This window comes from Hypanus sabinus, unplaced genomic scaffold, assembly GCF_030144855.1.
Source record: "Hypanus sabinus isolate sHypSab1 unplaced genomic scaffold, sHypSab1.hap1 scaffold_1023, whole genome shotgun sequence".
NCBI classification, from domain to species: domain Eukaryota; kingdom Metazoa; phylum Chordata; class Chondrichthyes; order Myliobatiformes; family Dasyatidae; genus Hypanus; species Hypanus sabinus.
In genome coordinates, this window is record NW_026779075.1 from 83,980 (window position 1) to 110,636 (window position 26,657).

General features: G+C 44.9%; 2 protein-coding genes across 4 annotated transcripts in view; one reads left to right on the forward strand and one right to left on the reverse strand.

Moving 5' to 3' along the window:
- LOC132386134 (zinc finger protein 229-like) lies at positions 1-14,315 on the forward strand. 2 transcript variants are annotated; one of them, XM_059958430.1, is made up of 2 exons: positions 1-123; positions 7,950-14,315. In XM_059958430.1, exon 2 carries the CDS (start codon positions 8,422-8,424, stop codon positions 9,709-9,711), a length of 1,290 nt encoding a protein of 429 aa, XP_059814413.1. In that variant the 5' UTR covers positions 1-123; positions 7,950-8,421; the 3' UTR covers positions 9,712-14,315. The 2 variants fall into 2 exon arrangements, with proteins under 2 accessions (XP_059814413.1, XP_059814412.1); XM_059958429.1 differs by lacking the exon at positions 1-123 and adding an exon at positions 5,705-5,843.
- The window catches only part of LOC132386135 (zinc finger protein 239-like), a 25,109-nt gene continuing 4,139 nt past the window's right edge, over positions 5,688-26,657 (reverse strand). The window contains exons 2-4 of one of the 2 annotated variants that reach the window (XR_009509411.1): positions 25,655-25,818; positions 21,174-22,726; positions 5,688-5,821 (exon numbers count right to left, since the gene is read on the reverse strand). Coding sequence is in view for 1 of the 2 variants with exons in the window: in XM_059958431.1 (XP_059814414.1) it covers positions 21,283-22,404 (1,122 nt within the window). In the remaining variant the exon portion in view is untranslated. Of the gene's footprint in view, positions 5,822-14,857; positions 22,727-25,654; positions 25,819-26,657 lie in introns of those variants that run through there. The other variant, XM_059958431.1, reaches the window with a different exon arrangement.

The following is a 26,657-nucleotide window of genomic DNA, read 5'->3' on the forward strand; positions in this document are numbered from 1 at the left end:
GGAAGAAAAACCACGACTGAAAACTGAACAGCAACAAGTGAACCAGCCCGAGGATTGAGAGCACCGACTGGAGAGAACCCATCTGACTCGGAGATTCCAGTGATTCAGTCCGGAGAAAGTTTGGTGAGTCTCATTTACTCAAACACTGGTCCTTTAGACATTACATACCTGAACAAAGGAAGGTACATAATAGTGGGGAGTGAGACTGAATGTGCCCAGAAGGACCAGTTATGCCTCTGTCAGACCCAGTTGCAATCACTCCAGGTCTGGTAATGTGCTTCCAGCAGCCCAGCCCTTTGAAACCACTCCCATTCCCTCACAGTGGTTACTCAGTTCAAGATCTTGCATCCTCTGATGTAGCTTTTGGTCAGTTCTGAGTGGGGAGAGGGGAAGAGAGGGGATTGTTTATACTGACTGTCTTTCAAAAACAGTAATTGTTTGAACTTGCTGCAAACTCTCTCCCCATACCCTGTACTTTCTCAACTAAATTATTGACATAGATTACAAGTAGCAATGGGTGTAACCTCAGAGAACGTCACTAAGCACAGGACTCGAGTCCAAGAAGCAATCTCTCACCATCACCCTGTGCCTCCTACCACCCAGCCATTCCCAGACTCTGGGGCTCTGTAACCAACTCAATGTTAACAGGAAGATTAGTCAGTGATTAAGATGATGAGAGAATTGTGGCCTCCTGAAAGTACACGCGAGCTGAGCTGTCTGATTCATTGGACCAGATCCACCCTCGATGACAACGTAATTTACCCCTTGCCCATCCACCCAGGTCATGTTACTTCCGATAACCCACAGTACCCCAACCACTCTCCGTCCCGCCAGTGGCCCCAGACCCTTCTGACCATTCATCCCACACCAACACATAGACAGGCCCCCTTCACCCACGTCCACCCTCCCAGCTTGGGGAACCACAACAAACTGATCCCGCGATCCCGACACAGTGCAAAACTAACACCAGGGATGCAAGACTGGAGAGCCCGGAGCCTCCCGCTGTCCGGCTCGGTCTCGGCCCTTTCCCACTGCAACCGGCCCTGGATTTACACAAACCCGAGATTAACACCTTCCTCACCGCCACCTGAACAGTAGAAACACCCGCATCAGCTGGGGTTGAGCTGCAGTTGGTCCCCGTATGTGTTAAAACTCCCTGCTGTCGGATACGGAGACCAGAATCGTACGCAGTAAAACCACATAACGATTACAGCACAGAAACAGGCCATCTCGGCCCTTTTAGTCCGTGCCGAATGCTTACTCTCACCCAGTCACACCGACCCGCACTCAGCCCATAACCCTCCATACCTTTCCTGTCCGTATACCTATCCAATTTTTTTTTAAATGTCAAAATCGAACCTGTCTCTACCACTTCCACTGGAAGCTCGTTCCACACAGTTACCACTCTCTGAGTAAAGAAGTTACCCCTCGTGTTACCCCTAAACTTTTGCCCCTTAACTCTCAACTCATGTCCTCTTGTTTGAATCTCCCCTGCACTCAATGGAAAAAGCCTATCTACGTCAACTCTATCTACCCCCCTCATAATTTTAAATACCTCTATCAAGTTCCCCCTCAACCTTCTAAGCTCCAAAGAATAAAGACCTAACTTGTTCAACCTTCCTCTGTAACTTAGGTGCTGAAACCCAGGTAACATTCTAGTAAATCTCTGTTCTCTGTTGACATCTTACGTATAATTTGGTGACCAGAACTGTATACAATGCTCCAAATCTGGCCTCACCAATGCCTTGTACAATTTTAACATTACATCCCAACTCCTATACTCAATGCTCTGATTTATAAAGGTCAGCATACCGAAAGCTTTCTTCACCACCACATGAGATTCCACCCTCAGGGAAATATGCACCATTATTCCTAGATTTCCTCACACTGTCTACAAGCTTTCTCTATTTGTGAACTAACCTCCTCTCTCCCAGTCTCTTCAGTTTGATTCCCACTCCCCCCACAATCATCCTAGTTTAAAGTCTCCCCAGTAGCCTTCACAGATCTCCCCGCCAGGATATTGGTCCCACTAGGTTTCAAGTGCAACCCGTCTTTTTGTACAGGTCACACCTGCTCCAAAAGAGGTTGGAATGATCCAGAATCTTGAATCCCTGCCCCCTGCTCCAACCCCTCAGCCACGCATTTATCCTCCACCTCATTCCATTACTACTGTCACTGTCACGTGGCACAAGCAGTATTCCCGAGATTACTACCTTTGCAGACCTTCTTCTCAACTCCCTTCCAAGATCCCTATATTTTCCTTTCAGGACCTCTTCCCTTTAACTAACTATGTCATTGGTACCTATATGTACCACGACCTCTGGCTCCTCACCCTCCCACTTAAGGATATCTTGGACGCAATCCCGGACCCTGGCACCAGGGAGGCAAACTACCATCCAGATCTCCTGACTGCCTCCACAGAATCACCTATCTGACTCCCTAACTATCGAGTCCCCTATTACTACTGCCTTCCTCTTCCTTTCCCTCCCCTTCTGAGCCACAGGGCTGGACTCTGTGCCAGAGGCACGGCCACAGTTGCTTCCCCCAGGTAGGCTGTTCACCCCCTCCACCCCCCGCAACAGTATTCAAACAGGAGTACTTAATTGTCAAGGGGTACAGCCACTGGGGTACTCTCTAGTACCTGACTCTTCCCCTTCCCCCTCCTAACCATGACCCACCTGTCTGCCTCCCGTGGCCCCGGTGTGACCACCTGCCTGTAACTCCTCTCTATCACCTCCTCACTCTCCCTGACCAGACGAAGGTCATCGAGCTGCAGCTCCAGTTCCCTGGCACAGTCCCTTAGGAACTGCAGCTCGACACACCAGGTGCAAATGTGAACGTCCGGGAGGCTAGGAGACTCCAGGACCTCCCACATCCGACACCGAGAACAGCAAGCTGCCCTCACACTCATAATTCCCAGCATGGAACCGTAATCCCACGGTGGATTTGTTCCGTGACTTGTGAACATACGTGATTAATGACCCTGCAACTGGGGACTGAGTAAATAGTTCATCTAACAATTCAGATCATACACACCAATCTCCTTGCCTTTCTCACTCACCCCTAGCTACTTACCCCATTTCCCTCACCACACCCTCCTCACAGTTCCTCTTCCTCATAGGGCCCTCTACTCCAGCCCTTCCTTCTTGCTCCCTCTCTCCCTCACCCCTTCCTTATCATCGCCCCCTCAATCATCCTTGCTTCCTCACCGCCTCTCTCCCTCCCGCTTCTTTCCCTATCCCTGTTGCACTGCTACTTGACCAGTCTCCCACTCTTTCACCCCTTTCCTCGCGCTCTCCTTTTTTGCCACTCTCTCTACCCCTCTAGTAATAAATCATACTCCTCTCTCTTGTTTCTCTTCATCTCCTCACTCTGTCATGACTCTTTTCATTTCTCTCCCTCTTTCTCTCCATCTCTCCATCTATTTCTCTTACTGTTCCATTCTCTCTCCCATTCCACAATCCCTGTCCCTACCCCTATCACCCGCCATCCCACTCTCAATCTCAGTTACCCTCTGTCTTCCCCTCTCCATCTCCTCCTCTCTCACGCACCTCAATCAAACTTGTCTCTCACTCACTCACCTCCGCCACTCTGTAACCACCTCCATTTCCAGCTCTCAACCTCTCTCTCTCTCTCGCTACGTCCCACCCTCTCCCTTCTCTCAAACACTCCCTGCTGTCTCCCGTATCCCACATTGTCTTCCCCTCTTTCTCATCCTCTAAATCTACCACTCACCCCACGCGTTCTCCTCTTCGCTCCCTCTCAGTCCCACTCCTCCTCCTCCTCCCCCTCTCTCCCGTCACACCCCGCACTCTCCACCCCATCCCATACAATGGTATGCAAACGGCTCGGCACCACTGGTCAAACTTCCTGTTACTGTGAATAGTTAAGTGAGTAGAAGGTGAACTGGTCTTCAAAAGTCTCAAAATTAAAGACAAAATATTCAACATTTTAAGCAAGATTAGTGTATTATTAAAAACACAAAATGCTGGCAGAACTCAGCAGGCCTGACAGCATCTATGGGAGGAGGTAGTGACGACGTTTCGGGCCGAAACCCTTCATCAGGAGTTCAGTGTATTATTTCTGTTTTGTACAATTTTAGAGTGGGAGAAAAAAGGGAAAGGAGCACCATGGAAAAGTTCAGGCACCCCAAGAGATTTGAGCTCTCAGTTAAATTTTACCGAGGTCTCAGATCTGAATTAGCTTGTTAGGGCTATGGCTTGTTTGCAATCATCATTAGGACAGGCCAGGCTGTACAAATTGCAAAGCCTTATAAATACCCTGACTCCTCCAACCTTGTCCCAACAATCAGCAGCCATGGGCTCCTCTAAGCAGCCGCTGAGCACTCTGAAAGTTAAAATAAATGATGCCCACAAAGCAGGAGAAGGCTCTAAGAAGATAGCAAAGCGTTTTCAGGTAGCCGTTTCCTCAGTACATAATGTAAGTAAGAACTGGCATTTAACAGGAACGGTGGAGGTCAAGTTGATGTCTGGAAGACCAAGAAAACTTTCTGGGAGAACTACTCGTAGGATTGCTAGAAAGGCAAATCAAAACCCCTGTTTGACTGTAAAAAACATTCAGGAAGATTTAGCAGACTCTGGAGTGGTGGTGCACTGTTCTACTGTGCAGTGACACCTGCACAAATATGACCTGCATGGAGAGTCATCAGAAGAAAACCTTTCCTGCATCCTCACCACAAAATTCAGTGTCAGATGTTTTCCTGACATTGAGGGACAGGTTGCTTTCTTGACACCAGACAGATGTGGTTCAGAGCTCAGATAGAGTCAGTAATCAAATGCTTGAGCCTGGTGCGATGAATGCGTGGAGCTGTGGAAATCACGATGCAAGAAGCATCGCAGGAAAGCCAGATGAGCCCAGGGCATGGAATTGTGATATCGTAGGCATTACTGGGAATTGGTTGCACCCAACAGTCTGAGGGATCTAGAGGAACAAATTTTTAGAGAGTTCACAGACTATACCAAGAAACAAAAGTTGATATAGTAAGTGATTTTAACTTTCCATATATTGACTGGGACTCCCATACTGTAAAAGGACTAGATGGGGTAGAGTTTGTCAAATGCTCCTTAATCAGTACATAAAACAACCGGCGTAGAATTGTACAATAAGCTGTTGGGAACTGATCCAGGGCTGGTGACAAAAATTAGTGAATGGGAACACTTTGTGTATAGTGATCATAATGCCATGAAATTCCAAGTAAGTACGGAAAAACAGAGGTCTGGACCTCTCTTGAGATTCTAAATTGGAGCAACATCAATGTTTATGGTATTTGCAAGGATTTGACAAGTGTGGATTGGGACAGGCTGTTTTCTGCAAAGGAGCACTTGGTAAGTGGGGGTTCTTCAGAAGTGAAATTTTGAGGGTGCAGAGTTTGTATGTGCCTACCAAAATAAAAGTTGAAAGGTAACTGGTGCAGGGAACCTTGGTTTTCAAGAGATATCGTGGCCCCAGATATTTTGTTCCTCTAAATTCCTCAGGCTGTTGGGTGCTATCAAGATGCATTAATGACTACAATATCATACTTCCACACCCTGAGCTCATCTGACTTGCTTTAGTTGTCTTCTGTTGGTTTCTTAAAGCTTCCCAATGTTTTTTGCTCTATTATTTGCCCTCTCTTTGGCTTTTATGTTGGCTTTTGCATCTCATTTCAGGCACAGTTGTGTCCTCCTGCCTTTCCAATGCTTCCACTTCTTTGGGATGTGTCTATCACTCAGCTCCCGAGTTGCTCCCAGAAACTCCAGCCATTGCTGCTCCATCGTCATTCCTACCAGATTCCCCTTCCAGTCAGGTTTGGCCAGCTTCTCTGTCACAGAAACATGGAGAAGGTCAGAACAGAAACATGCCCACCCTGGATGATCAGAATGGTAATCTGTACGGGAGACAAAATAGATGGGGGAGGTTGTAAATAGTGGTTTTGCATCCGTATTTACTCAGGAGATGGACACAGAGTCGATAGAGGTGAGGCAAAGCAGCATCAACTTCAGAGACCCTGGACAGATTAGAGAGGTGGAGGTTTTGCTGCCTTAAGGCAAATTAGCATGGATAAATCCCCAGGACCTGACAAGTTGTTCCCTCAGACCCTGCGGAAGACAAGTGCAGAAATTGTCAGGGTCCAAGCAGAGATATTGAAATAATCCGTAGTGCCAGGTGAGGTACTGGAGGATTGGAGGACAGACAATGTTGTTCCACTGTTCGAGAAGGGGGTCTAAGGATAAATGAGAAAATGTTACGTTATTGAGCTTGACATCAGTTGTGGGAAAGTTATTAGAACATAAGTGCAGAAACTGGATATATAAGTATTTGGGTCGATGTGGACTGATTAAGGATAGACAGCATGGCTTTTTGCATGGTAGGTGATGTCTAACCAGTCTTACAGAGTCTCTCGAGGAAGTTATCAGGGAAGTGGATGAAGGCAAGGCAGCGGATGTTGTCTACATGGACTTTAGCAAGGCACTTGACAAAGTCTCATATGGGAGGTTTGTCAAGAAGGTTCAGTCACTCAGCATTCAAGATGAGACAGTAAATTGGGTGAGACACTGTCTTTGGGAGAAGCCAGAGTTTGGTAGCAGATGGTTGCCTCTCTGACTGGAACCTGTGTCTAGTGGTTGCCACAGGGATCAGTGCTGGATCTGTTATTGTTTGTCATCTATATCAGTAATCTGGATGATCAGATGGTTTGGGATCAGCAAATTTGTGGATGAAACTGAGACTGGGGATTCAGCGGACTGTGAGAAGACTATCATGGCTTGCAGTGCGATCTGGACCAGGTGGAAATATGGCTTGAGAAATGGAAAATGGAATTCAATGCAGACAAATGCGAGGTGTTGCATGTTGGTAGGACCTACCAGGGTGGGTGTTACGCAGTGACTGGTCAGACATGGAGGAGTGTTGTTGAAGAATGGGATCTGGGAATACAGGTCAAAATTTCACTAAAACTGTTGACACATTTCGATAGGGACGGAAAGAAAGATTTTGGCACATTCGCCTTCATAATCCGAAGTACTGAATTATATGTTATGTTGACTTTGTACAAGACATTGGTGAGGCCTAATTTGGAGTATTGTGTGCAGTTTTGGTCACCAACCTACAGGAAAGATGTAAAGACTTGGAAAGCGTTTGGAGAAAATTCACAAGGATGTTGCCAGATCTGGAGGACTTGGGTTACAAGGAGAGATTGAACAGGCCAGGACTTTATTCCTTGGAATGTGGAAGATTGAGGGGAGATTCGATGGAGGTATTCTACAATTATGAGGGTTAGAGATAGGGTAAAATCAAGCTGGCTTTTACCACTGAGGTGGGGTGTGACGATAACCAGAGGCCGTGGGTTAAGGGTGAAAGGTGAAAGGTGAAACGTTCAGGGGAACATGAGGGGAAACTTCTGCCAGGTGAGTTTCCAAAGAGATCACCAGCTCGTAACTCAGCACGGATGGAAAGCGTGCAGGGGAGCCGGCCGGATTCGAACTCGGGACCTTTCGTCCCGAAGTCTGGCACTGATGCCACTATGCCACCAGCCAGGTCAGGACATGGCAATGACATGGCATTGAAACTGTGGAACTTTATATTAACATTACATAAAGGGAAACCCCAGCTGCACGTCAACAAAGGCTATTTACGTGAGAGGGTTTAGTTCCCGTGGGGCCAGACACCCTTTCAGCTCAGTGGGAAGAGGGACTAATTCAAAAGGACAGAGTCAAACAGAGCCAAGTCACAGATTGGAGATGGCATAAGTGCCCCATACTTATAGAGCATCAGAGAGTTTGAGGGTCGTTCCAGATACCAGCACTGTGCCCAGTTAGAAGGTGATTTCTCTCTCCAACTTGTGTTGAGCTTCACTGTAACAGTGTGATGTCGGATCACACCTTGGCAACTCAAGTGATCTCATCTCAAATGTTGTCCTTCACCGACTGATGGATTTTTAAATCTTTTTGCAGGTTAAAATCGACAAGGAATTTGTCTATGGGAATTCAAACGCAACACACCAGTTGTGCTGTCGCTGTCTAGATATTTAAGGAGCAAGGGATTCAATCAGCCATCCTTCCTGTTCAGACTGTGCGGAGGGATTCACTCGGTCATCTGACCAACTGACACGTCTGTCATTTTACACAGGGGAGAGACCGTTCTCCTGCTCAGACAGTGGGAATGGATTTACTCGGTAATCTCAACTGAAGGTTCACACTGGGCAAGGCCATTCATCTATTCTGTGTGTGGGAAGGGATTCAGTTGGTCTTCCCACCTGTGGACACACCAGTCAGTTCACACTGGGCAAGGCCATTCATCTATTCTGTGTGTGGGAAGGGATTCAGTCGGTCTTCCCACCTGTGGACACACCAGTCAGTTCACACTGGGCAGAGGCTGGTCATCTGCTGAATTTGTGGGGAAGGATTCAGTCGGTCATCTGATCTAATGGCTCACCAGCGCGTTCACACTGGGGAGAGGCCGTTCACCTGCTCAGACTGTGGGAAGAGATTCACTCGATCATCTGACCTGCTGGCGCACCGACGTGTTCACACTGGAGAGAGGCCATTCACCTGCTCAGACTGTGGGAAGGGATGCAGTCAGTTATCTGCACTGAAGGTACATCAGCGAGTTCACACTGGAGAGAGGCCGTTCACCTGCTCAGACTGTGGGATGGGATTTACTCAGTCATCTCACCTACTGAGACACCAGCGAGTTCACACTGGGAAGAGGCCATTCACCTGCTCAGATTGTGGGAAGAGATTTACTCAGTTATACAACCTACAGAGTCACCAGCGAGTTCACACTGGAGAGAGGCCATTCATCTGCTCAGAATGTGGGATGGGATTTGCTCAGTCATCTCACCTCCTGAGACACCAGTCAGTTCACACTGGGGAGTGGCCATTGAACTGCTCAGATTGTGGGAAGGGATTCCCTCGGTTATCCCAACTACTGGGACACCAGAAAGTTCACACTGGGGAGAGGCCTTTCACCTGCTCAGAATGTGGGAAGGGATTCAGTAATTCATCCCACCTACAGAGACATCTGCGAGTTCACACTGGGGAGAAGCCATTCACCTGCTCGAACTGTGGGAAGGGATTCATTCAATTATCTGATCTACAAAATCACCAGCGAGTTCACACTGGGGAGAGGCCATTCACCTGCTCAAACTGTGGGAAGGGATTCACTCAGTTATCCACCCTACACAGTCACCAACGAGTTCACACTGGGGAGAAGCCATTCACCTGCTCAGTCTGTGGGAACGGATTCAGTGATTCATCCGCCCTACACCGTCACCAACGAATTCACACTGGGGAGAAGCCATTCACCTGCTCAGTCTGTGGAAAGGGATTCACACAGTTATCAAGCCTACACAGTCACCAACGAGTTCACACTGGGGAGAAGCCATTCACCTGCTCAGTCTGTGGGAACGGATTCAGTGATTCATCCGCCCTACACCGTCACCAACGAATTCACACTGGGGAGAAGCCATTCACCTGTTCAGAATGTGGGAGGGGATTCACACAGTTATCCAGCCTACGCAGTCACCAACGAGTTCACACTGGGGAGAGGCCATTCTCTTGCTCAGACTGTGGGAAGGGATTCACACAGTCATCAAGCCTACACAGTCACCAACGAATTCACACTGGGGACAAGCCGTTCACCTGCTCAGACTGTGGGAAGGGATTCACGCTGTCATCTAATCTACTGAGACACCAGCGAGTTCACACTGGGTAGAGGCTGATCACCTGCTCAGTCTTTGGTCATAGATTTTCTCGGCCATCTCCACCAAATGTGCATGATTGTCAAGTCAAACTTGAGTTTCAGGAAGGTATCAAGGAAGAGCAAGAATTCACTGGCAGAGAGGACGGAACCTACTGCCTGAGGGCGGTTTCTGCCCAGAACATTTGGGCGGACCCCGCAGCGTCACAGTGGCAGTCCGAGAGCAGCGTCACATCGGCAGCCAGGAGCAGCGTCACAACCCGCGGTAAGATGCCGAACTTTAAATAATTGTTGAAACTGTTTCAGGGAAAGGAGCACTGCTGTCACTGCGTTTGGGTGAACTCCGCCACCGGGATCATCGCATGCAGGGACTTCTTGAAACCGGTGCGAGGCTTAAGAAGAGCTTGCGAACCTTCGAGAGAGTTCACCCAGTTTGGAACCATAACGGTCCAGTAGAGAAACAGAGGTGCAGGTCCGAAATCGTCTCCAAAGTCTGAGAGGCAGCCAGTTTTTCACCTAATCCTAATGCTAATGCTACTGCTACTGCCTTATGACTATCCTTGACTAGACTAATGACTGACTTACCGCTGATTATTTATGACTACTGACTAATAATTACCAACTGCCACACTTGCGAAAATAAAAATAAAAAAGGAAGAAGAAAGAAAGTTGTTTGGTCATTGAGTGGAATCCGGTTAAAACCTTCAGGTAGGCGTATTCTGTCCCTTTCAAGTGGGGAAGCTGCACATGGGAGCAAGAACTCCGACTTGACAGTGAAAATACTGCTTGACAACACTGTTTGACCAGGAAAAAGAAATCTGGGAGCTTTGAGCTGGAACAGCAAGAGCAATAACCTGGAGTCCTGAAATAGGAAGGAAATCAAGTTCAGATAAAACAACATCAAAGCATCACTAAAAAGTTGTACTCTCCCCTGCAGAGGGAATCAAACATGTCTGATCAAGCTATTGGGAAATCAGTTGAGCAACTCAAGCAAGAGAGAATGACAGCAAAAAGATTGTTTTCTCATTTGGCCAACAGTATTACCAGGACCTATGAAGACATGTCTGAAGAGGAGCTCAGAGTGAGTTTCAATAAACTCACAATAGAAGCCGAGAAAGTCATGGAAGCCAATGACGATGCGGAGGCCGGACTCACTGCAGAACGGGAGGTGGAGCTGAACACAGAGAAAGTAGCTGTGTTAACTGAACAGCAAAAAGCTGACCTGGCAAAGACGGCAAATGAGTGTGAGTTGAAACTGAGGGAAATCAGAAGGTTGATCCGGGAGACTCTTTGGACCAACTTTGGAAATGTTGAGTTGCTCACAGTACTACAAGTAGCAGAGGATGAATGTGAAGACGTCACTGCTGTACAACCCGATGGCCACCAGGAGGCGTATGGCTTCATGCTTAACCATCTGCAAGGACTGGTAAAGACAGCGAAGGAGGTGGGAACGATGGAACCGGCCAGGGGATCGGAAGCACCTTCAGAGTCGCCTAAAGGGGCTCGAACTCCAAATCCCCAAGCTGGTTTCCAAGAAGGCCCACTTCATACAGGCAAGGAGAAAGGAGGATGCTGAAAGACTAACACTGACGGCATTGGGCTTTTCCTCCAATTTCCCCACGCCAGCCATCAGACTGAAACCGACGGCCCTTCCCAAGTTTACTGGCAGCAGACGTGATTTTCTCAGGTGGAGAAAGGACTGGGAAGCACTCCAGAGGCAGAGAGAGCTGACCGGTTCAAGAGAGGTGAAAAAGATTCAACTGCTGGACAGTCTTGACGACAAAGTCAGAAGAGACCTTCGCCTCAAAACTTATAAAACTGCAGATGTCACCTTCTGTGTTCTAGAAAACCGCTATGGAAATGGAGTGTGGAAATCGGAAGTGGGATAGTATTGGCACAGCATGCGAGCCAAAATGCGGGGGTTGTGGCTGCGGAAACTGCCAGCCGGGCGGTAAAGGAATGACTCTTGCTAAAGAGAGGGAACTTGTATACAAATTCATATACAAAAAAAAAATCAAAGCAATAGTGATAAGGGAGAAAGAAAGGCATGAATATTGACTTCTCTAACTTCCGTTAATGCCCCTCCTCCCCTTCTTACCCCATCCCTGACATGCTTAGTTGCCCATCACTCCACTTGTTCTCCATCTCCCTCTGGTGCTCCCCTCCACCTTTCTTTCTCCCTAGGCCTCCTGTCCCATGATCCTTTCCCTTCTCCAGCTCTGTATCACTTTTGCCAATCACCTTTCCAGCTTTCAGCTTCACTCCACCCGCTCTGGTCCTCTCCTATCATTTCGCATTTCCCCCTCCCCCACCTACTTTCAAATCTCTTAGTATCTTTCCTTTCTGTTAGTTCTGACGAATGGTCTCGGCCAGAGACGTTGACAGTGCTCCTCCCAAAAGATGCTGCCTGGCCTGCTGTGTTCCACCAGCATTGTGTGTGTGTTTGAATTTCCAGCATCTGCAGATTTCCTCGTGTTTGCACAATATACGAAGGATACTTCACATTATGGATCATATATACAAAAAAATAAAATCAAAGCAATAGTGATAAGCGTGGACGCTGAAAAGGCATTTGATTCGGTTAATTATAATTTTCTTTACAGAGTTTTACATAGATTTGGTTTCCATAACAATTATTAAAACTATACAGGCACTATATGACAACCCTACCGCTGGATTAAAATCAATGGATATTTAATCAAATAGTCTTACCCTAGAAAGGGTCACAAGACAGGGTTGTGCATGGTCAGCACTACTCTTCGCATTATATCTGGAACCATTAGCTCAATACATGAGACAAAGTGGGGAATTACTAGTAAAGGGGCAGAGCATAAATTGACTTGTTACGTGGATGACATTTTGATCTATCTAGGGCAACCAACATACTCTTTACCAGATTGTTGCAATCCTTTGAACAATATGGTCAATTATCAGGATACATTATCAACATAGATAAAACCCAATTACTTTCATATTACTACAGCCCAGCAAGAGAAATTGAAAGTAGATAACCCTGGGCATGGCAAACAGAGTCTTTCAAATATTTGGGCATCATTATGCTAAAAGATTAGGCAACATTATCAGAATGTAATTATCAGCCTTTATATAAAAAGAACATTAAGGAATATATAGCAAGATGGAACCTGATTCCTTTCTTTTAGTTTCAGTTCAAGGAGTGAGTCTATTATAATGAATACACTGCCCAGACTGATATAGCTCTTTCAGCCCCTACCAATAGAGATTAATCAAAATCAATTCAATGAATGGAACAAGATGTTATCAAGGTATATTTGGCAAGGTAAAAGGCCTAGAGTTCATCTCAAAACTTTGCAATTAGCAAAGGAAAAGGGTGAATGCGGCCTAACTTCTCTTCGAGGTTATTATTTTGCAGCACAGTTGAGAGCTGTGATGTGCTGGAGCAACCCATCGTATGACGCACAAAGGAAAAACATTGAGGAGCAGGTACTTCCCATCCCCATACAAGCAGTTTTGGCTGATAATAACTTGCAAAGGTACATAAATACTATTGATAATCCATGGGTGAAATTGACTCTTAATATGGAAAACTATTATAAAAGAATATAATCTCGAGGGAGATACTGCAATTCTTCAATGGTGTGCATATAACTCAGATTTTACACCAAATAAATTGGATGCTAGATTTAAGGACTGGACAGCTAAAGGAATAACAGTTCTTTGCAACATAATGAAAGAAGGAATACTGTTCAGCTTTGAAATGCTGAAAGAGAAACATTTAGAAAAACAAGATTTTTATCAGTATTTATAGATGCGACAGTATGTTAATAGGATGCTTAAAATTGTATCCAAGGCAAGCACATGCATGATAGAGCTATTTAGAAAAGCATATAATTCAGATAACGGTAGTAGAATTATTACAAGCATGCATAAGAGTTTGTCAAATCTTAAAACATATTTGACTTCAAACATTAAAACAAAATGGGAGAAGGAAGGAGGGATAATTATATCTGAGGAAGAATGGACAATAATATGGAGGTATCAATGGAAGTGTACCAGTTCTCAGAAATGGAGGGAGTTCGGATGGAAAAACTTGATAAGATATTTCATTACACCCTCCCAGAAATCCCATTATGATAGTAACATCACTGTTTGCTGGAGAAACTGTGGAAATTGAAATGCAAATCATTATTATATTTTTTGTGACGGCCCTGTTATCAAAAGCTATTGGAGGGGGATACACAATGCCCTACATGGCATCGTTAGATGTGAAATACCCTTGGGGAGTAAGACCATATATTTTGGATGTATACCTCAAGAATGGTTGAAAAAAGATAAATATTTAATGAATATATTGTTGGCAGCTGGTAAAAAGACTGTTACTAGGAAATGGTTATCACAGGAGAGCCCAACTTTAAATGCATGGATGGAAATTACAATGGACAAGATGGAGAAGATAATCATAATCTGGAACAAATTGATTCATACTGGGAAAAATGGTTTAACTACATAATCCCTCTAGGCCTGCTTTTATTCTCACAAATCAATGAATATGTTGTAAAAAAAAGATCACTCCCTCCTTGTACATAGTTTTTTTTTTCCTTTTGCTTGTTTTTTCTTTCACACTTATAGAAGGGTATACCTCAGATAAATTCTATGTGGGGATTTGTGGCATATATGATTATATGATATATATTTACAATGTCTGAAATACATCTTCTGGAAATGTTTGTTTTATGATGAACTTCAATAAAAAAAAACAAGAAAAAACAGTCAGATAAAACTTTTAAGTATATATTTTCATCAAAAATGAACAGGATTCAGCACTCCATGTGTGTATTTGCAATCGTGATAAGAAATACAGACCAGAAAACCTAAATGATAGGCCAACTCAGAACAATCAATCATCACTCCGGAAGAAAACTTTAACCAGTGAAATGAGTATGACCCTCCATGCGAGACCTCCCAACGATCTGAGTAGACTAGATGGTGACAAGGAAGCCTTGAGCACCTGACTGAGAGTTCAAGAACTCCCCCTAAAAAAACAAAGGAGTTCCTTGCAGAAATACAGGACAAGTTGTTTGACAAAAGGGGGGGAAACATCAAAAATACATGAAATATTAACAAATGAGGAAGTTAGTGCAGAAAATGCCAGAGAAATCAGACACAATCCAACACATTCCAGGATCCTGCAGCAGATTTACTCAATCTGATTACTTACAAAGTTACAAAGAAATGGCAAATATCATTCACTAAAATCTTGCTTTAAAATACAAACTCATGAATGCCCTCCATCACTTCATAAAGGTACAATAAATTCAAGCCCAATACAGTTTTAGTGTCAAAATCTAGCAAATTAGATGATAATCAATACATTATTTCAGATAGGACAATCCATAAGAACCATCCAGATATAATATTACAGGATAAACAAACAGGAACAACTCCCCCAACAGATAAAACCATTCCCAACACACACGTGTTCCTCAACCAGTGGAGCACCGCACCCCAGGTGTTGTTTGTGTCATCAGTCAGACAACCAAATTATTTTCTCTGTCAATCAGCTTCCAAATGTTGCTACTCTGTCATTCATTGCCTCATTCTGCTGCTGATCCCCTTCTCATCATATGTTCTTATGACAACTATCATCCAGACCCCCAAACTCTGCCCTGTGCAGACTCGCCTCTGGTTTCTGACCCTGCTTCATTGAGCATTCAACTAATCGTTTCCCATTCTGCTTTCAGTTTTTAGAGAACAGTGGTGTTCTCTAACAACACTTTAGAAGCAGGGAAAGTGAACCATAATGTGGAAATGAGATGTGATTAAGGAGTTTAACTCCCAATGTCATTCTTCCTCATCCAGAGATTAGAGGGGTGAAGAACATCTCAGACAGAACTGCAGTCAGCTCGACTTCTTCAGTCAGCAGAAAATTCAAGGGAAACCTTTTCACCCACAGAGTGGTGACTGTTAGGAACCCATCACCACAGGGAGAGTGAGAGGGGGAAAACCGGAGGATTTACAAGGACTGTTGTGGACAGAATCACAGGGTCCAGCTGGCCCGAGTTGACTCTCTACTGTACACTAGGTGTGTTGTAAATTCACCAAGACAGAGTTTAACATAGAACTGATTTATTTGTCTTAGACCCAGAATATTAAACTCCCGTCCCATTAAAGGTGAATGTGCAGCAGAAAAAACTCCTCCCATGCCCAGTGACCAGGGTGCAGGACTGGGTGTGGTGAGCAGCAGCAATAATTGCAGAGTTCAGCACCGACAGTCAGTCTCAAACTTGCATTCAGCAACGGTGATGGACAAATATCCAGCATGCAGCCTATTGAAACTTTCTCCCCAGTGTGAAACTGGTAGTCTGTCACAAGTATAACAATGTTTAGGTTATGACTAGAGGTGACAGTGCGAGGCTATCCAATGAGAGAAATGTTCTTTCTTGTGAGTTTGGAAGAAAGATTTTGTGCTCTTTTGCTGGGGAGAGATGAGAAGACATGAATGGAGAGACTGGACCCTTTTTCTTTTTTTTTTGTTTTCTTTACTAACCCTGGGGTCAAAGTAAGAATTATAAAGCTCAATCATTTAATCACATATTTTGTACTGTTTTGTATTTCAGGGTACTGATTTACTACAGGGGACACGGCACACAGCATCCACCAAAACGATATTTCTTTAGTTTGGCCGGGCTGCGGGTCTATCACCCCCCATATTAAGCTGAGGGCCAAAGCGAGAGTTACATGTGGTTAGATTAAAGAACACTGGGGCTGTCTACAAGACGGGTCAGAGCCGTCTCTATTTCCTGAGGAGACTGAGGTCCTTTAACATCTGCCGGACGATGCTGAGGATGTTCTATGAGTCGGTGGTGCCCAGTGCTATCGTGTTTTCTGTTGTGTGCTGGGGCAGCAGGCTGAGGGTAGCAGACACCAACTGAAACAACAAACTCATTCGTAAGGCCAGTGATGTTGTGGGGGTGGAACTGGGCTCCCTGACGGTGGTGTCTGAAAAGAGGATGTTGTCCAAGTTGCATGCCATCTTGGACAATGTCTCCCATCCACTCCATAAGGTACTGGTTAGGCATAGGAGTACACTCAGCCAGAGACTCATTCCACTGAGATGTAAACCTGAGCGTCATAGGAAGTCATTCCTGCCTGTGGCCATCAAACTTTTCAACTCCTCCCTCAGAGTTTCAGACATCCTGAGCCAATAGGCTGGTCCTGCGCTGGTTTCCACTTACCCCTAGACATTGATTGAGCTTGTTTCTTATTATTGATTATTATTCCTACACTTCTATGTTTATTTTTGTTAACCTGCTTTATATGTGTATTTGTATTATTGATACTGTTTTGCTTATTTTACTAATAAACGCCTTTAGCTAAAATGATAGATTTCCCTTATCTGATCTGGTTGTGTGAGAAACCAGAAAGACAGGCAGCAGAAATGGATGTTGACGAGTTTCTGTTAAGTCCAGACTTTGTGGCATTAAAGACGGCTAAAAAGTCTGAGTTTTGGGAAATGGTGGAGTCCTTCGAATTCAAGGAGGTTAAGAAAGGGATGATGATGGCAGAGATGCAACGTAAGATAGCTGAACATTATGTCACAATGCAGATATTCAAGGCAGAGTTGTTAGAACACTTTCCTGTAGGGAAAAAGTGGCTGTGATCCAGAAGTGGCCTAGAGATAAGTGGGTGGTGTTGTTACAAAGTGTACTTAAAAGGAAGGCTCAACGTGCATATGCAGCATTGTCGATGGAGGTTGCAGAGGATTATGAGGAAGCAAAACTGGCTATCCTTCAGGCCTATGAGCTGGTACCTGAAGCCTATAGACAAGAGTTCAGGGACTTAAGGAAGCAGTGGAATCAGACGTTCACAGAGGTTACATACGACAAGTGTGTGTACTTTGACCGCTAGTGCGCTGCAGAAGGGGTTGGGGAGGATTTCTGCTGCCTACGAAAGATGATCCTGATTGAAGAATTAAAAGATTGTGTTCCGGATAATGTCCGGAGATACCCGAACGAGAAGAAAAATAAGTCCATATCAGAATCTGCCAAGCTAGCAGATGAATACGCCTTAACCCATCAAATGAAATTTTCCCCAAATAAGTGCTACTACGGAGCAGTAGGGGTGGTAGAGAAAGCCTACCGGCTAAGTCTGAGACTAAGCCGGGGTCTACCGGAAAAGACAAGGAGGAAAAGCCGTCTGGCAGGTCTCCTAGCGTTGTGTGTTATAACAGTGGGAAATCTGGCCACATAGCATCTAAGTTCTTTGCTCCAAAGGAGGAGACGGGGAAAGGAAAGGCGACCGTGCCGACGGGCTGTGTTAAGCCGGTTGAAATGCCGTTAAAAGAGGAGCTAAACCGAGTTCAGGAGGGATGTGAGAAATCCCTTTCAACCGGGTTGGTATCTGTGAGTGAGGGGTGACCCCCAGTGCCAGTAAGAATCTGGAGAGACACTGGGGCTTTTTAGTCCTTAATCCTAAGCAGAGCATTGGAATTCAATAGTGAGACAGATACTGGTGACGTGAACGTGATAGAAGGGGTTGGAAAAGGAACTGAGGCCGTACCGTTACATAAAGTATTTTTGAAGAGTGATCTGGTATCTGGACCAGTCACGATCGGGATACAGTCTGCACTCCCGATACCCCATGTAGATGTCTTACTCAGGAATGACCTGGGCGGGGGTTGGGGGGGGGGGGGGAGGGATGTGCTCTCTGCAGTTCAGCTCGCGAGTAAGCCTGCCAGGACTGAGCCCCCGCCCATAGTTTCTGAATTTAATCCCGCAGGTGCAGTCACCAGAAGAATGTCGAGGAAAGCTGTTAAGACTACCCCTGATTTAGCCGAGTCCAACCTTGATTTAGCAGAGACATTTTTACCAGCCTTGTACTAGGAGAGGTTGGAGGGTGGTAAAACGGAGAATAGTGGGGCTAAGGAAAGTAAGGGAGACAAAGCAGAGTCAGTGTTGTCAAGGAACAGAATCTTGAAATTGGCCCGTAAGATACCCCTGGGTGGACATTTTGGAGTGAGCAAGGAATTTATGGAGGCACAGAGCCAAGATGAGGAACAGATGTGGCAGTTAGAAGGTCCAGGGTTGGACACGGATGATGTATCTGGATTGACAGAGCTGGTTGTAGTTGAAGAATTTAAGTGTGTTCTCAATAATGCAAAGGCTTTCTGAGATAATAAGGATGCCTCTACCTTGAGGGAGTCCGCTGGGTTAGCAGACGAGGTTGTTTTAACCTGCAAGGTTGAGTTTACTCCAGATGGGTGTTGCCCAGAGAGTAACTGGGAGGATCAGGGGAACTCGGAATTTGAAACTGGGACTGGTATTGAAAGCCTAGAAGAGGCAGTTGTCCCATTGGCCTATGTTCAGGTTACTGAACCTTGTGTGGAGACTCAGGAAAGGTCTGAAATGTCTGATTTGGTTAAAAAGGAATGCAATCCTTTTGGGTCAGATGCACTTGGTTCAGTGAAGAAAGGGTTAACCTTGGCACCAGGAGAGAGTGAGGATTCTCAGTCATGTGTATTAAAAGTCAGTGATGAGATAAAAGCTGGTGAGATGGATGTTATTGGAGATACTGAGCGAAAAAGTGTTACTCGACTTTTGAATAAAGTAAATGTAAAGTCGGGTTTGGTTCCAGGACTGTTGTGCAAAGGGAAGGGACCGTTAACTAAACAATGGTTTGTTAACAAGATGTTTGTTTTGAAATTTAAGGATAAGCAACTTGGTGATGTTGCTCAAGTATGTGATTTGGAGAGGCAGAACTTAAAGTGTTGTTTTGGCCCAGAGAGACCATCTGCTAGTGTCATCAAGGAAACTAATCAAATTAAAGATCCTGAAGATAAAATTAATGACCTGCTTAAAATTAATGAGTGGTGTGGAAGTTCAGAAAATGGGCTTAGTTTAGAAAACATCGGTGATAAGCTTTATTTTTCTGGACGAAGCTTGTGAAAGTTAAAGATGATATCATAGTAGGTTGACTGAAAGTTAGGTTTAGAAGTAAAATAGAGATTACTATTTGTAATGTACTACATTATAATCACACATGTAGTGGTTCACTCTTTGTGATATACACCTAAGCTAAGAACTAACTCCACTGTAGAAAAAGAATTACTGTCACTTACCCTGGCATTACAGCATTTTGAGGTCTACATTTGACCAGCATAGAAACCAGTGATAGTTTATACTGATCGCAACCCCTTGGTATTTTTGACAAACATGAAGAATAAAAATAGATGGTTATTAAGTTGGAGTCTGTTGTTACAAGAATTTGATATTAAAATACAAAATGTAAAGGGAAATGACAATGTAATTGCTGATTGTTTATCCAGGTGTTAATTTGAAAGTATACCTGTGTTATCCTTGTAGTTAAAGACCACTTCTGTATTAGATTAGACTCTGTAATGTGCTTTACTAGTGAATTTTCAACCCGGTGAAGATTCTTTGAAGGGTGGGGGTGTTATGTGTGCTGAACAGACCTGATGGAAATGGGGTCCAGAGCTGACCCTTCCCCCCCCCCCCCCCCTTTGAGGACTATGCAGCTAATGAGAGTGAGAGAGAGATGAAGAACAGAGGTAGAGATATCTGCTACAGATAAGAGAGAGACGACTGATTTAGGTATTATGGCTGCTTCACTGATGGACAGGTAAACGAAACCTTTTGCTGCAGGGACACTTCTTTGCTCGTTAACATTCCTGAAGAGACAGCAGGAGTGGCCTAGCTTGATGGACATAGACATATTGAGTTGATGGATGGCTGATACCCCGTCAGTGGGGATAAAAGACGGGTCTGGGGAGACACTCTTCAAACACACCAGTGGACACTGACCGAGTGTTGTGCACCCACAGGAAGGTGGGGGCTTAGAGGACCGAATCAGAAGATCGGTCACAAAAGCTCACAGTATGACGGCAGGGCTGGTGGGGACTTGTGTGTGTGTCCAGTCATGCCAGGGTGATGAGTCCACCACTGAAGAACAGTCTAGCTGAGAACGGAGGGGTCATAACCGAATGACCACAATGGTACAACAGAATAAGAAGACAACAGAAGGTTTGCTTGCTGCAGCTGCCCAATCTCTTGGTCGCTTTCTGCCCCCCTCTCTCTCTCTCCAATTGCAGCACAGCAACAGCTACCTCAGCATGGACGAACTGAACTGAACTTTATATTCTCTTATGACTATTCATATACCCCTAGATATTGATAGAGCTTGTTTATTATTGCTAACCTGTTTTATATGTATATTTGCATTATTGATACTCTTTGGTTTATTTTACTAATAAACACCTTTAGTTAAAGAACCACCAGACACCAACATATCCTTCCATTTCTGCTGGTCTGTTAACCCAGTTACTGGGTACGTAACAGCATACTTGACTTAGTATTATTTAATTATTTATGGTTTCATATTGCTATATTTCCTGTTCTTGGTTGGTGCGACTGTCACGAAACCCAATTTCCCTCAGGAATAATAAAGTATGTCTGTGTCTGATTACTGAGTTAATTGCTTACCACATTCACAGCAGGTGAACGGACACTCCCCGGTAAGAACTCAATGATGCCTACTTGGTTGATTTGGCTGAGAAAATCTTTTCCCGAAGTCTGAGCAGGTGATCAGCCTCTACCCAGTGTGAATTCGCTGATGTACCTTCAGCTTAGATGACCGAGTGAATCCCTTCCCACAGTCTGAGCAGGTGAATGGCCGCTCCCCGGTGTGAATTCGCTGGTGTGCCAGTAGGTCGGATGACCGAGTGAATCCCTTCCCACAGTCTGAGCAGGTGAATGGCCGCTCCCCGGTGTGAACTCGTTGGTGTGCCAGTAGGTCGGATGACCGAGTGAATCCCTTCCCACAGTCTGAGCAGGTGAATGGCCTCTCTACAGTGTGAACTCTCTGATGTACCTTCAGTTGAGATGATTCAGTGAATCCCTTCCCACAGTCTGAGCAGGTGAACAGCCACTCACCAGTGTGAACTGACTGGTGTCTCAGTAACTGAGATGACCGGGTGAATCCCTTCCCACAGACCGAGCAAGTGTACAGCCTCTCCCCAGTGTGAACTGACTGGTGTACCTTCAGCTGGGATGAGCAAATGAATCCTTTCCCACAGTCCGAGCAGATGAACGGCCTCTCTCCAGTGTGAACTCTCTGATGTACCTTCATTTGGGATGACCAAGTGAATCTCTTCCCACACTCTGAGCAGGTGAACGGCCTCTCCCCGGTGTGAACTCGTTGATGCACCTTCAGTTGGGATGAGCAAGTGAATCCCTTCCCACAGTCTGAACAGGTGAACGGCCTCTCCCCGGTGTGAATTTGCTGGTGTGCCATTAGGTTAGATGACCGAGTGAATCCCTTCCCACAGTCTGAGCAAGTGTATGGCCTCTCCCCGGTGTGAACTCGCTGATGTACCTTCAGTTGGGATGACCGAGTGAATCTCTTCCCACAGTTCGAGCAGGTGAACGGCCGCTCCCCAGTGTGAACTCGTCGGTGTGCCATTAGGGCGGACGACTGAGTGAATCCCTTCCCACAGTCTGAGCAGGTGAATGGCCTTTCGCCAGTGTGAACTAACTGGTGTGTGAGTAGGTCGGATGACTGAGTGAATCCCTTCCCACAGTCTGAGCAAGTGAATGGTCTCTCTCCAGTGTGAACTCTCTGATGTGCCTTCAGTTGGGATGACCGAGTGAATCTCTTCCCACAGTCTGAGCAGGTGAATGGCCGCTCTCTGGTGTGAACTCGCTGGTGAGCCATTAGGTTAGATGACAAAATGAATCTTTCCCCACAAATTCAGCAGATGGAAGAGCTTCTGCCCAGTGTGATCTGCCTAGTGTGTCCACAGGTGGGAAGACGACTGGATCCTTTCTCACAAACAGAACAGGTGAATGGCCTTGTCCCAGTGCGAACTTGCTGATGTACCTTCAATTGAAATGACCGAGTAAATCCCTCGCCACAGTCTGAGCAGGAAGGATAATCGAGTGAATCCCTTGCTTCACTTCTTAAATATCAAAAGAGACAGCAAAACGTGTGTGTTGTGTTAGACATTCCCGTAGACAAATTCCTTGTCATTTTTAACCTGTGAAAAGATTTACAAAATCCATCAATTGGTGTAGAACAACATTTCAGCTGAGATCACTTGAGTTGTCAAGGTGTGTTCTGACATCACACTGTTACAGTGAAGTTTAACCCAATTTGGAGAGAGAAATCACCTTCTAACTGGGCACAGTGCTGGTATCTGGAATGACCATTAAACTCTCTGACGCTCTTCCTGTCTCTATAAGAATGGGTCATCTCTGCCATCTCCAATCTGTGACCTGCCTCAGTTTGACTCTCTCGATTGGTATTATTCCCTGTTCCCACTGAGCTGCATGGGTTCCTCCCCCACAGTAACTGAACACTCTCACACAAATAGCCGGCAGTGCATTCCACGCACCCACCACTCTCTGTGTAAAAAAACTTACCCCTGACATCCCCTCGGTATATATTTCCAAGCACCTTAAAACTATGTCCTCTCGTGTTAGTGATTTCAGCCCTGGGAATAAACCTCTGGATATCCACATGATCAATACCCCTCATCAGCTTATACACCTAAAAATGCTCTAAACATAAAGAATTAAATTATTCATTGCTTTGTGTATTTGTCAGAAGTATACAACATTATGAGGGTAAAGATAGGTTAAATGGAAGGAGGATTTTCCACTGAGGTTGGGTGCAATGATAACCAGAAGTCATAGGTAAGTGGAGAAGGTGAAAATTTAATGGGAACATTTGGAAAAGCTCTTTACTGAAATGGTTGTGAGAGGGTGGAATGAGATGTCAGCACAAGTGGTGAATATGAGCTCGGTTTCACCATTTAACAGAAGTTTGGATGGGAGTGTGGATGGTAGGGGTATGGAGGGCGATGGTCCTGGTGCAGGTAGTTGCACAGCTTAAATGTTTTTTTCAGCATTGACTAGATGGGCCAAATAGCCTATTTCTGTACTGAACTTCTCCATGTTTCTATGTCAGAGAAGCTGGCCAAACTTGTTTGGAAGGGAAAAGGTAGGAGTGACAACGGAGCAGCAATGGCTGGAGTTTCTGGGAGTATTTTGGAAGCTGAGTCATCGATGCATCCCAAAGAAGTGGAAGCATTGGAAAGGCAGGAGGACACAACCGTGGCTGAAATGAGAAGCCAAAGACAACATAAAAGCCAAAGAGAGGGGAAAACAAAAGAGCAAACATTATTTGGAATCTTTTAGAACCTAACAGAAGACAACTAAAAAAAAGTCAGATGAGCGCAGGAAGTGGAATTATGATATTGTAGTCATTAATGAGTCTTGGCAGCACCCAACAGTCCGAGGCATTTAGAGGAACAAAATATCCGGGGCCTCAATATTTCCTGAAAATCAATGTTCCCTGCACTGGTTACGTTTCAACTTTTATGTTTTTAGGCACATACAAACTCTACACTCTCAAAATTTCACTTCTCAATGCCTCCCACTTACCAAGTACTCCTTTGCCAGGAAACAGACTGTCCCAAGCCACACTTGTCAGATCCTTCCTGATACCATCAAAATTGACTTTTCTCCAATTTAGAATCTCAACCCGTGGTCCAGACCTCTCTTTCTCTATCTTTATTTTGACTTTCATGGCATTATGATCACTAATTTCTGTCACAAGCCCTGATCATTTCCTAACAGCTTATTGCACACTTCTACGTCAGGAATTTTACATACTGATTAAGGGCACATTTGAGAAACTCTACCCCATCTACCCCTTTTACACTATTCGAGTCCCAATCAATACAGGTAGTCCCTGAGTTACAAATGTCCGACTTACGAGCAACTTGTACTTACGAACCGAGGAAGGAGAACGCAGTCCACCATTTTAAGTCATTGCCTCTAACACTGTGTTGAGTGTTTAACTTTGTATTGGGCTTAAATTTTTCTTAGTAAGATTTACCCTGACACCACAAACCCCTCCCACCATTCCTGTCAGCTGGTGGCGCAGTCAGCTCAGCACTGGGCTAGAGAACGGAGGTTCTCGAGTTTGTTTTAGTGACAGACTGCTCCCGTGCCGGGTTGATGTCGATCCAGTGACTCCCGTACCCTCCATGCAGGGTTGATGTTGAGCTCGCAACTCGACCTTGTAAAAAAAACACTGCCACCTCCAGTTTAAATTCCCACACAGAATATTGTGGAGGATCAAATAACCAAACCGAGCACAGCCCCCACTTGTCCCATTTAACCTGTCTCAGTGTACAGTTTAGGACCTGGGGAATTTAGTGTTGCAGTTCTTTGGACCCAGTGGAGCTCTGGAGCTGGCAGAGGTCGGCACCCACCGCCTGCAGTGTTTCTGTTCCACTGACAGGAAGCAATCGCACTTGAAAATAAAGTGTGAATAAGAAAGCATTTGGAAAGAGGTGAAATGCCATCCGTCACTGGAAAAGCATTAGGCTACAGTCGGTCAACTATTGTAACAATTTTAAATGATAATGGATAAAGTGAGAATAATGGAGCATGTGAAAGTCCCTGCCCTGATGAAAGCTACAATTATTACTAAGCAACACAATAGTTTAATTATTGGAATACATACTTTTAAGTGTTTTATATACATAGAAAAGTAAAATATATACTATATACTAAGACAAACGTTTGACTAACTGACACTAAATAATACCGGATGTACTTGTTCCAACATACGTACAAATCTGTCTTAAAGATGGACTCAGGAACGGAACTCATGTGTAACCTGGGGACTGCCTGTATATGGAAAGTCAAAATCACTTATTGAATCAACTTTTGTTTCTTGGCATGGTCTCCAATCTGTCTACTAATTTGTTCCTCTAAATCCCTAAGACTATTGGGTGTAAACAAGTTCCAATAATGTCTACAATATCATAATTCCCTTTCCTGAGCTCATCTGGCTTTCCTACGATGCTCTTTGCATTGTGATATACACAGCTCAGCACATTCATCGTACCATGCTCAACCATGACCTCAATGTTTGACTAAATGAGACTCACCAAACTTTCTCCTGACTGAATCAATGGAAACTGAGTCAGGAGCGTTCTCTCTAGTTGATGCTCTCAGTCCTCGGGCTGGTTCACTTGTTGCTGTTCCCGTCTTCAGCTGTGGTTTGCTTCCAGTTGGGGTATTTCTTCCAATAGAACTTTCACCGCAGGTTGAACTTTAACCAGAGAGAAAATAAAGCACATTAACAATAAAACGGAGAAGCAAACATTTCTGCTTAATGTTACTAAGAACAAAACTCACTGAAAGTTAGAAGTTGAATGCAGATATAATGATCTCAGTAAACAATTGGTTATTGTCCATCACACGTCACAAAATGATATGGGATAAGGAGCAATCATTCAGTCAGGAACAGAAGTAGATGATTCAATCCATCTGGTCTGCCCCGCCATTCAACCATGGTTGATTTTTATTCCAACATATTCCTGCCTTCCTCCTGTAACCCTGCAGCTACTTAGCAATCTGGAATATATTAATCTCTGTCATCAATATACCTCAACCAACCTCTGCTGCAACAAATTCCACAGATCAGACATCTTTTGGACAATACGATTTTCTCAGTTTTAAAGGGAAACATCTTTATCCTGAGACGGTGCTGTGAGATCACAGACTCTCTGTCTAATGGAAACATCCTCTGCATGTCCACTGTATCCAGGCTTTTCAGCATTCTGTAGTTTTACTTAACCATACATCCCCCACCACTCCCACTGTCTCTGAACTCCATTGAGCACAGGTCCAGAACCATCAAATGCTCCTCACACATAAAGCCGATCATTTCTGAGATTATTCATGTGAACCTTGTTGGCAACAACTGCACTGAACACATTTCCAGGAAAAACAGACAAATTGGTACCAGGTTAATTGATAGGGAAAGTTGTGCTTTCTTCACCGTTGTACCAGCACAGAAAGAGCCATTTCCATTCCCAGGTTAAACCAGGTCAATTTCAGGAAATATAAACCAGTCCAGGATGAATGTAATATAAAGAAGCTGGATTT

Coding starts and splice junctions, on each gene's coding strand:
- LOC132386134 (XM_059958430.1), top strand. CDS start 8,422: ATGGCTCACCAGCGCGTTCACACTGGGGAGAGGCCGTTCACCTGCTCA.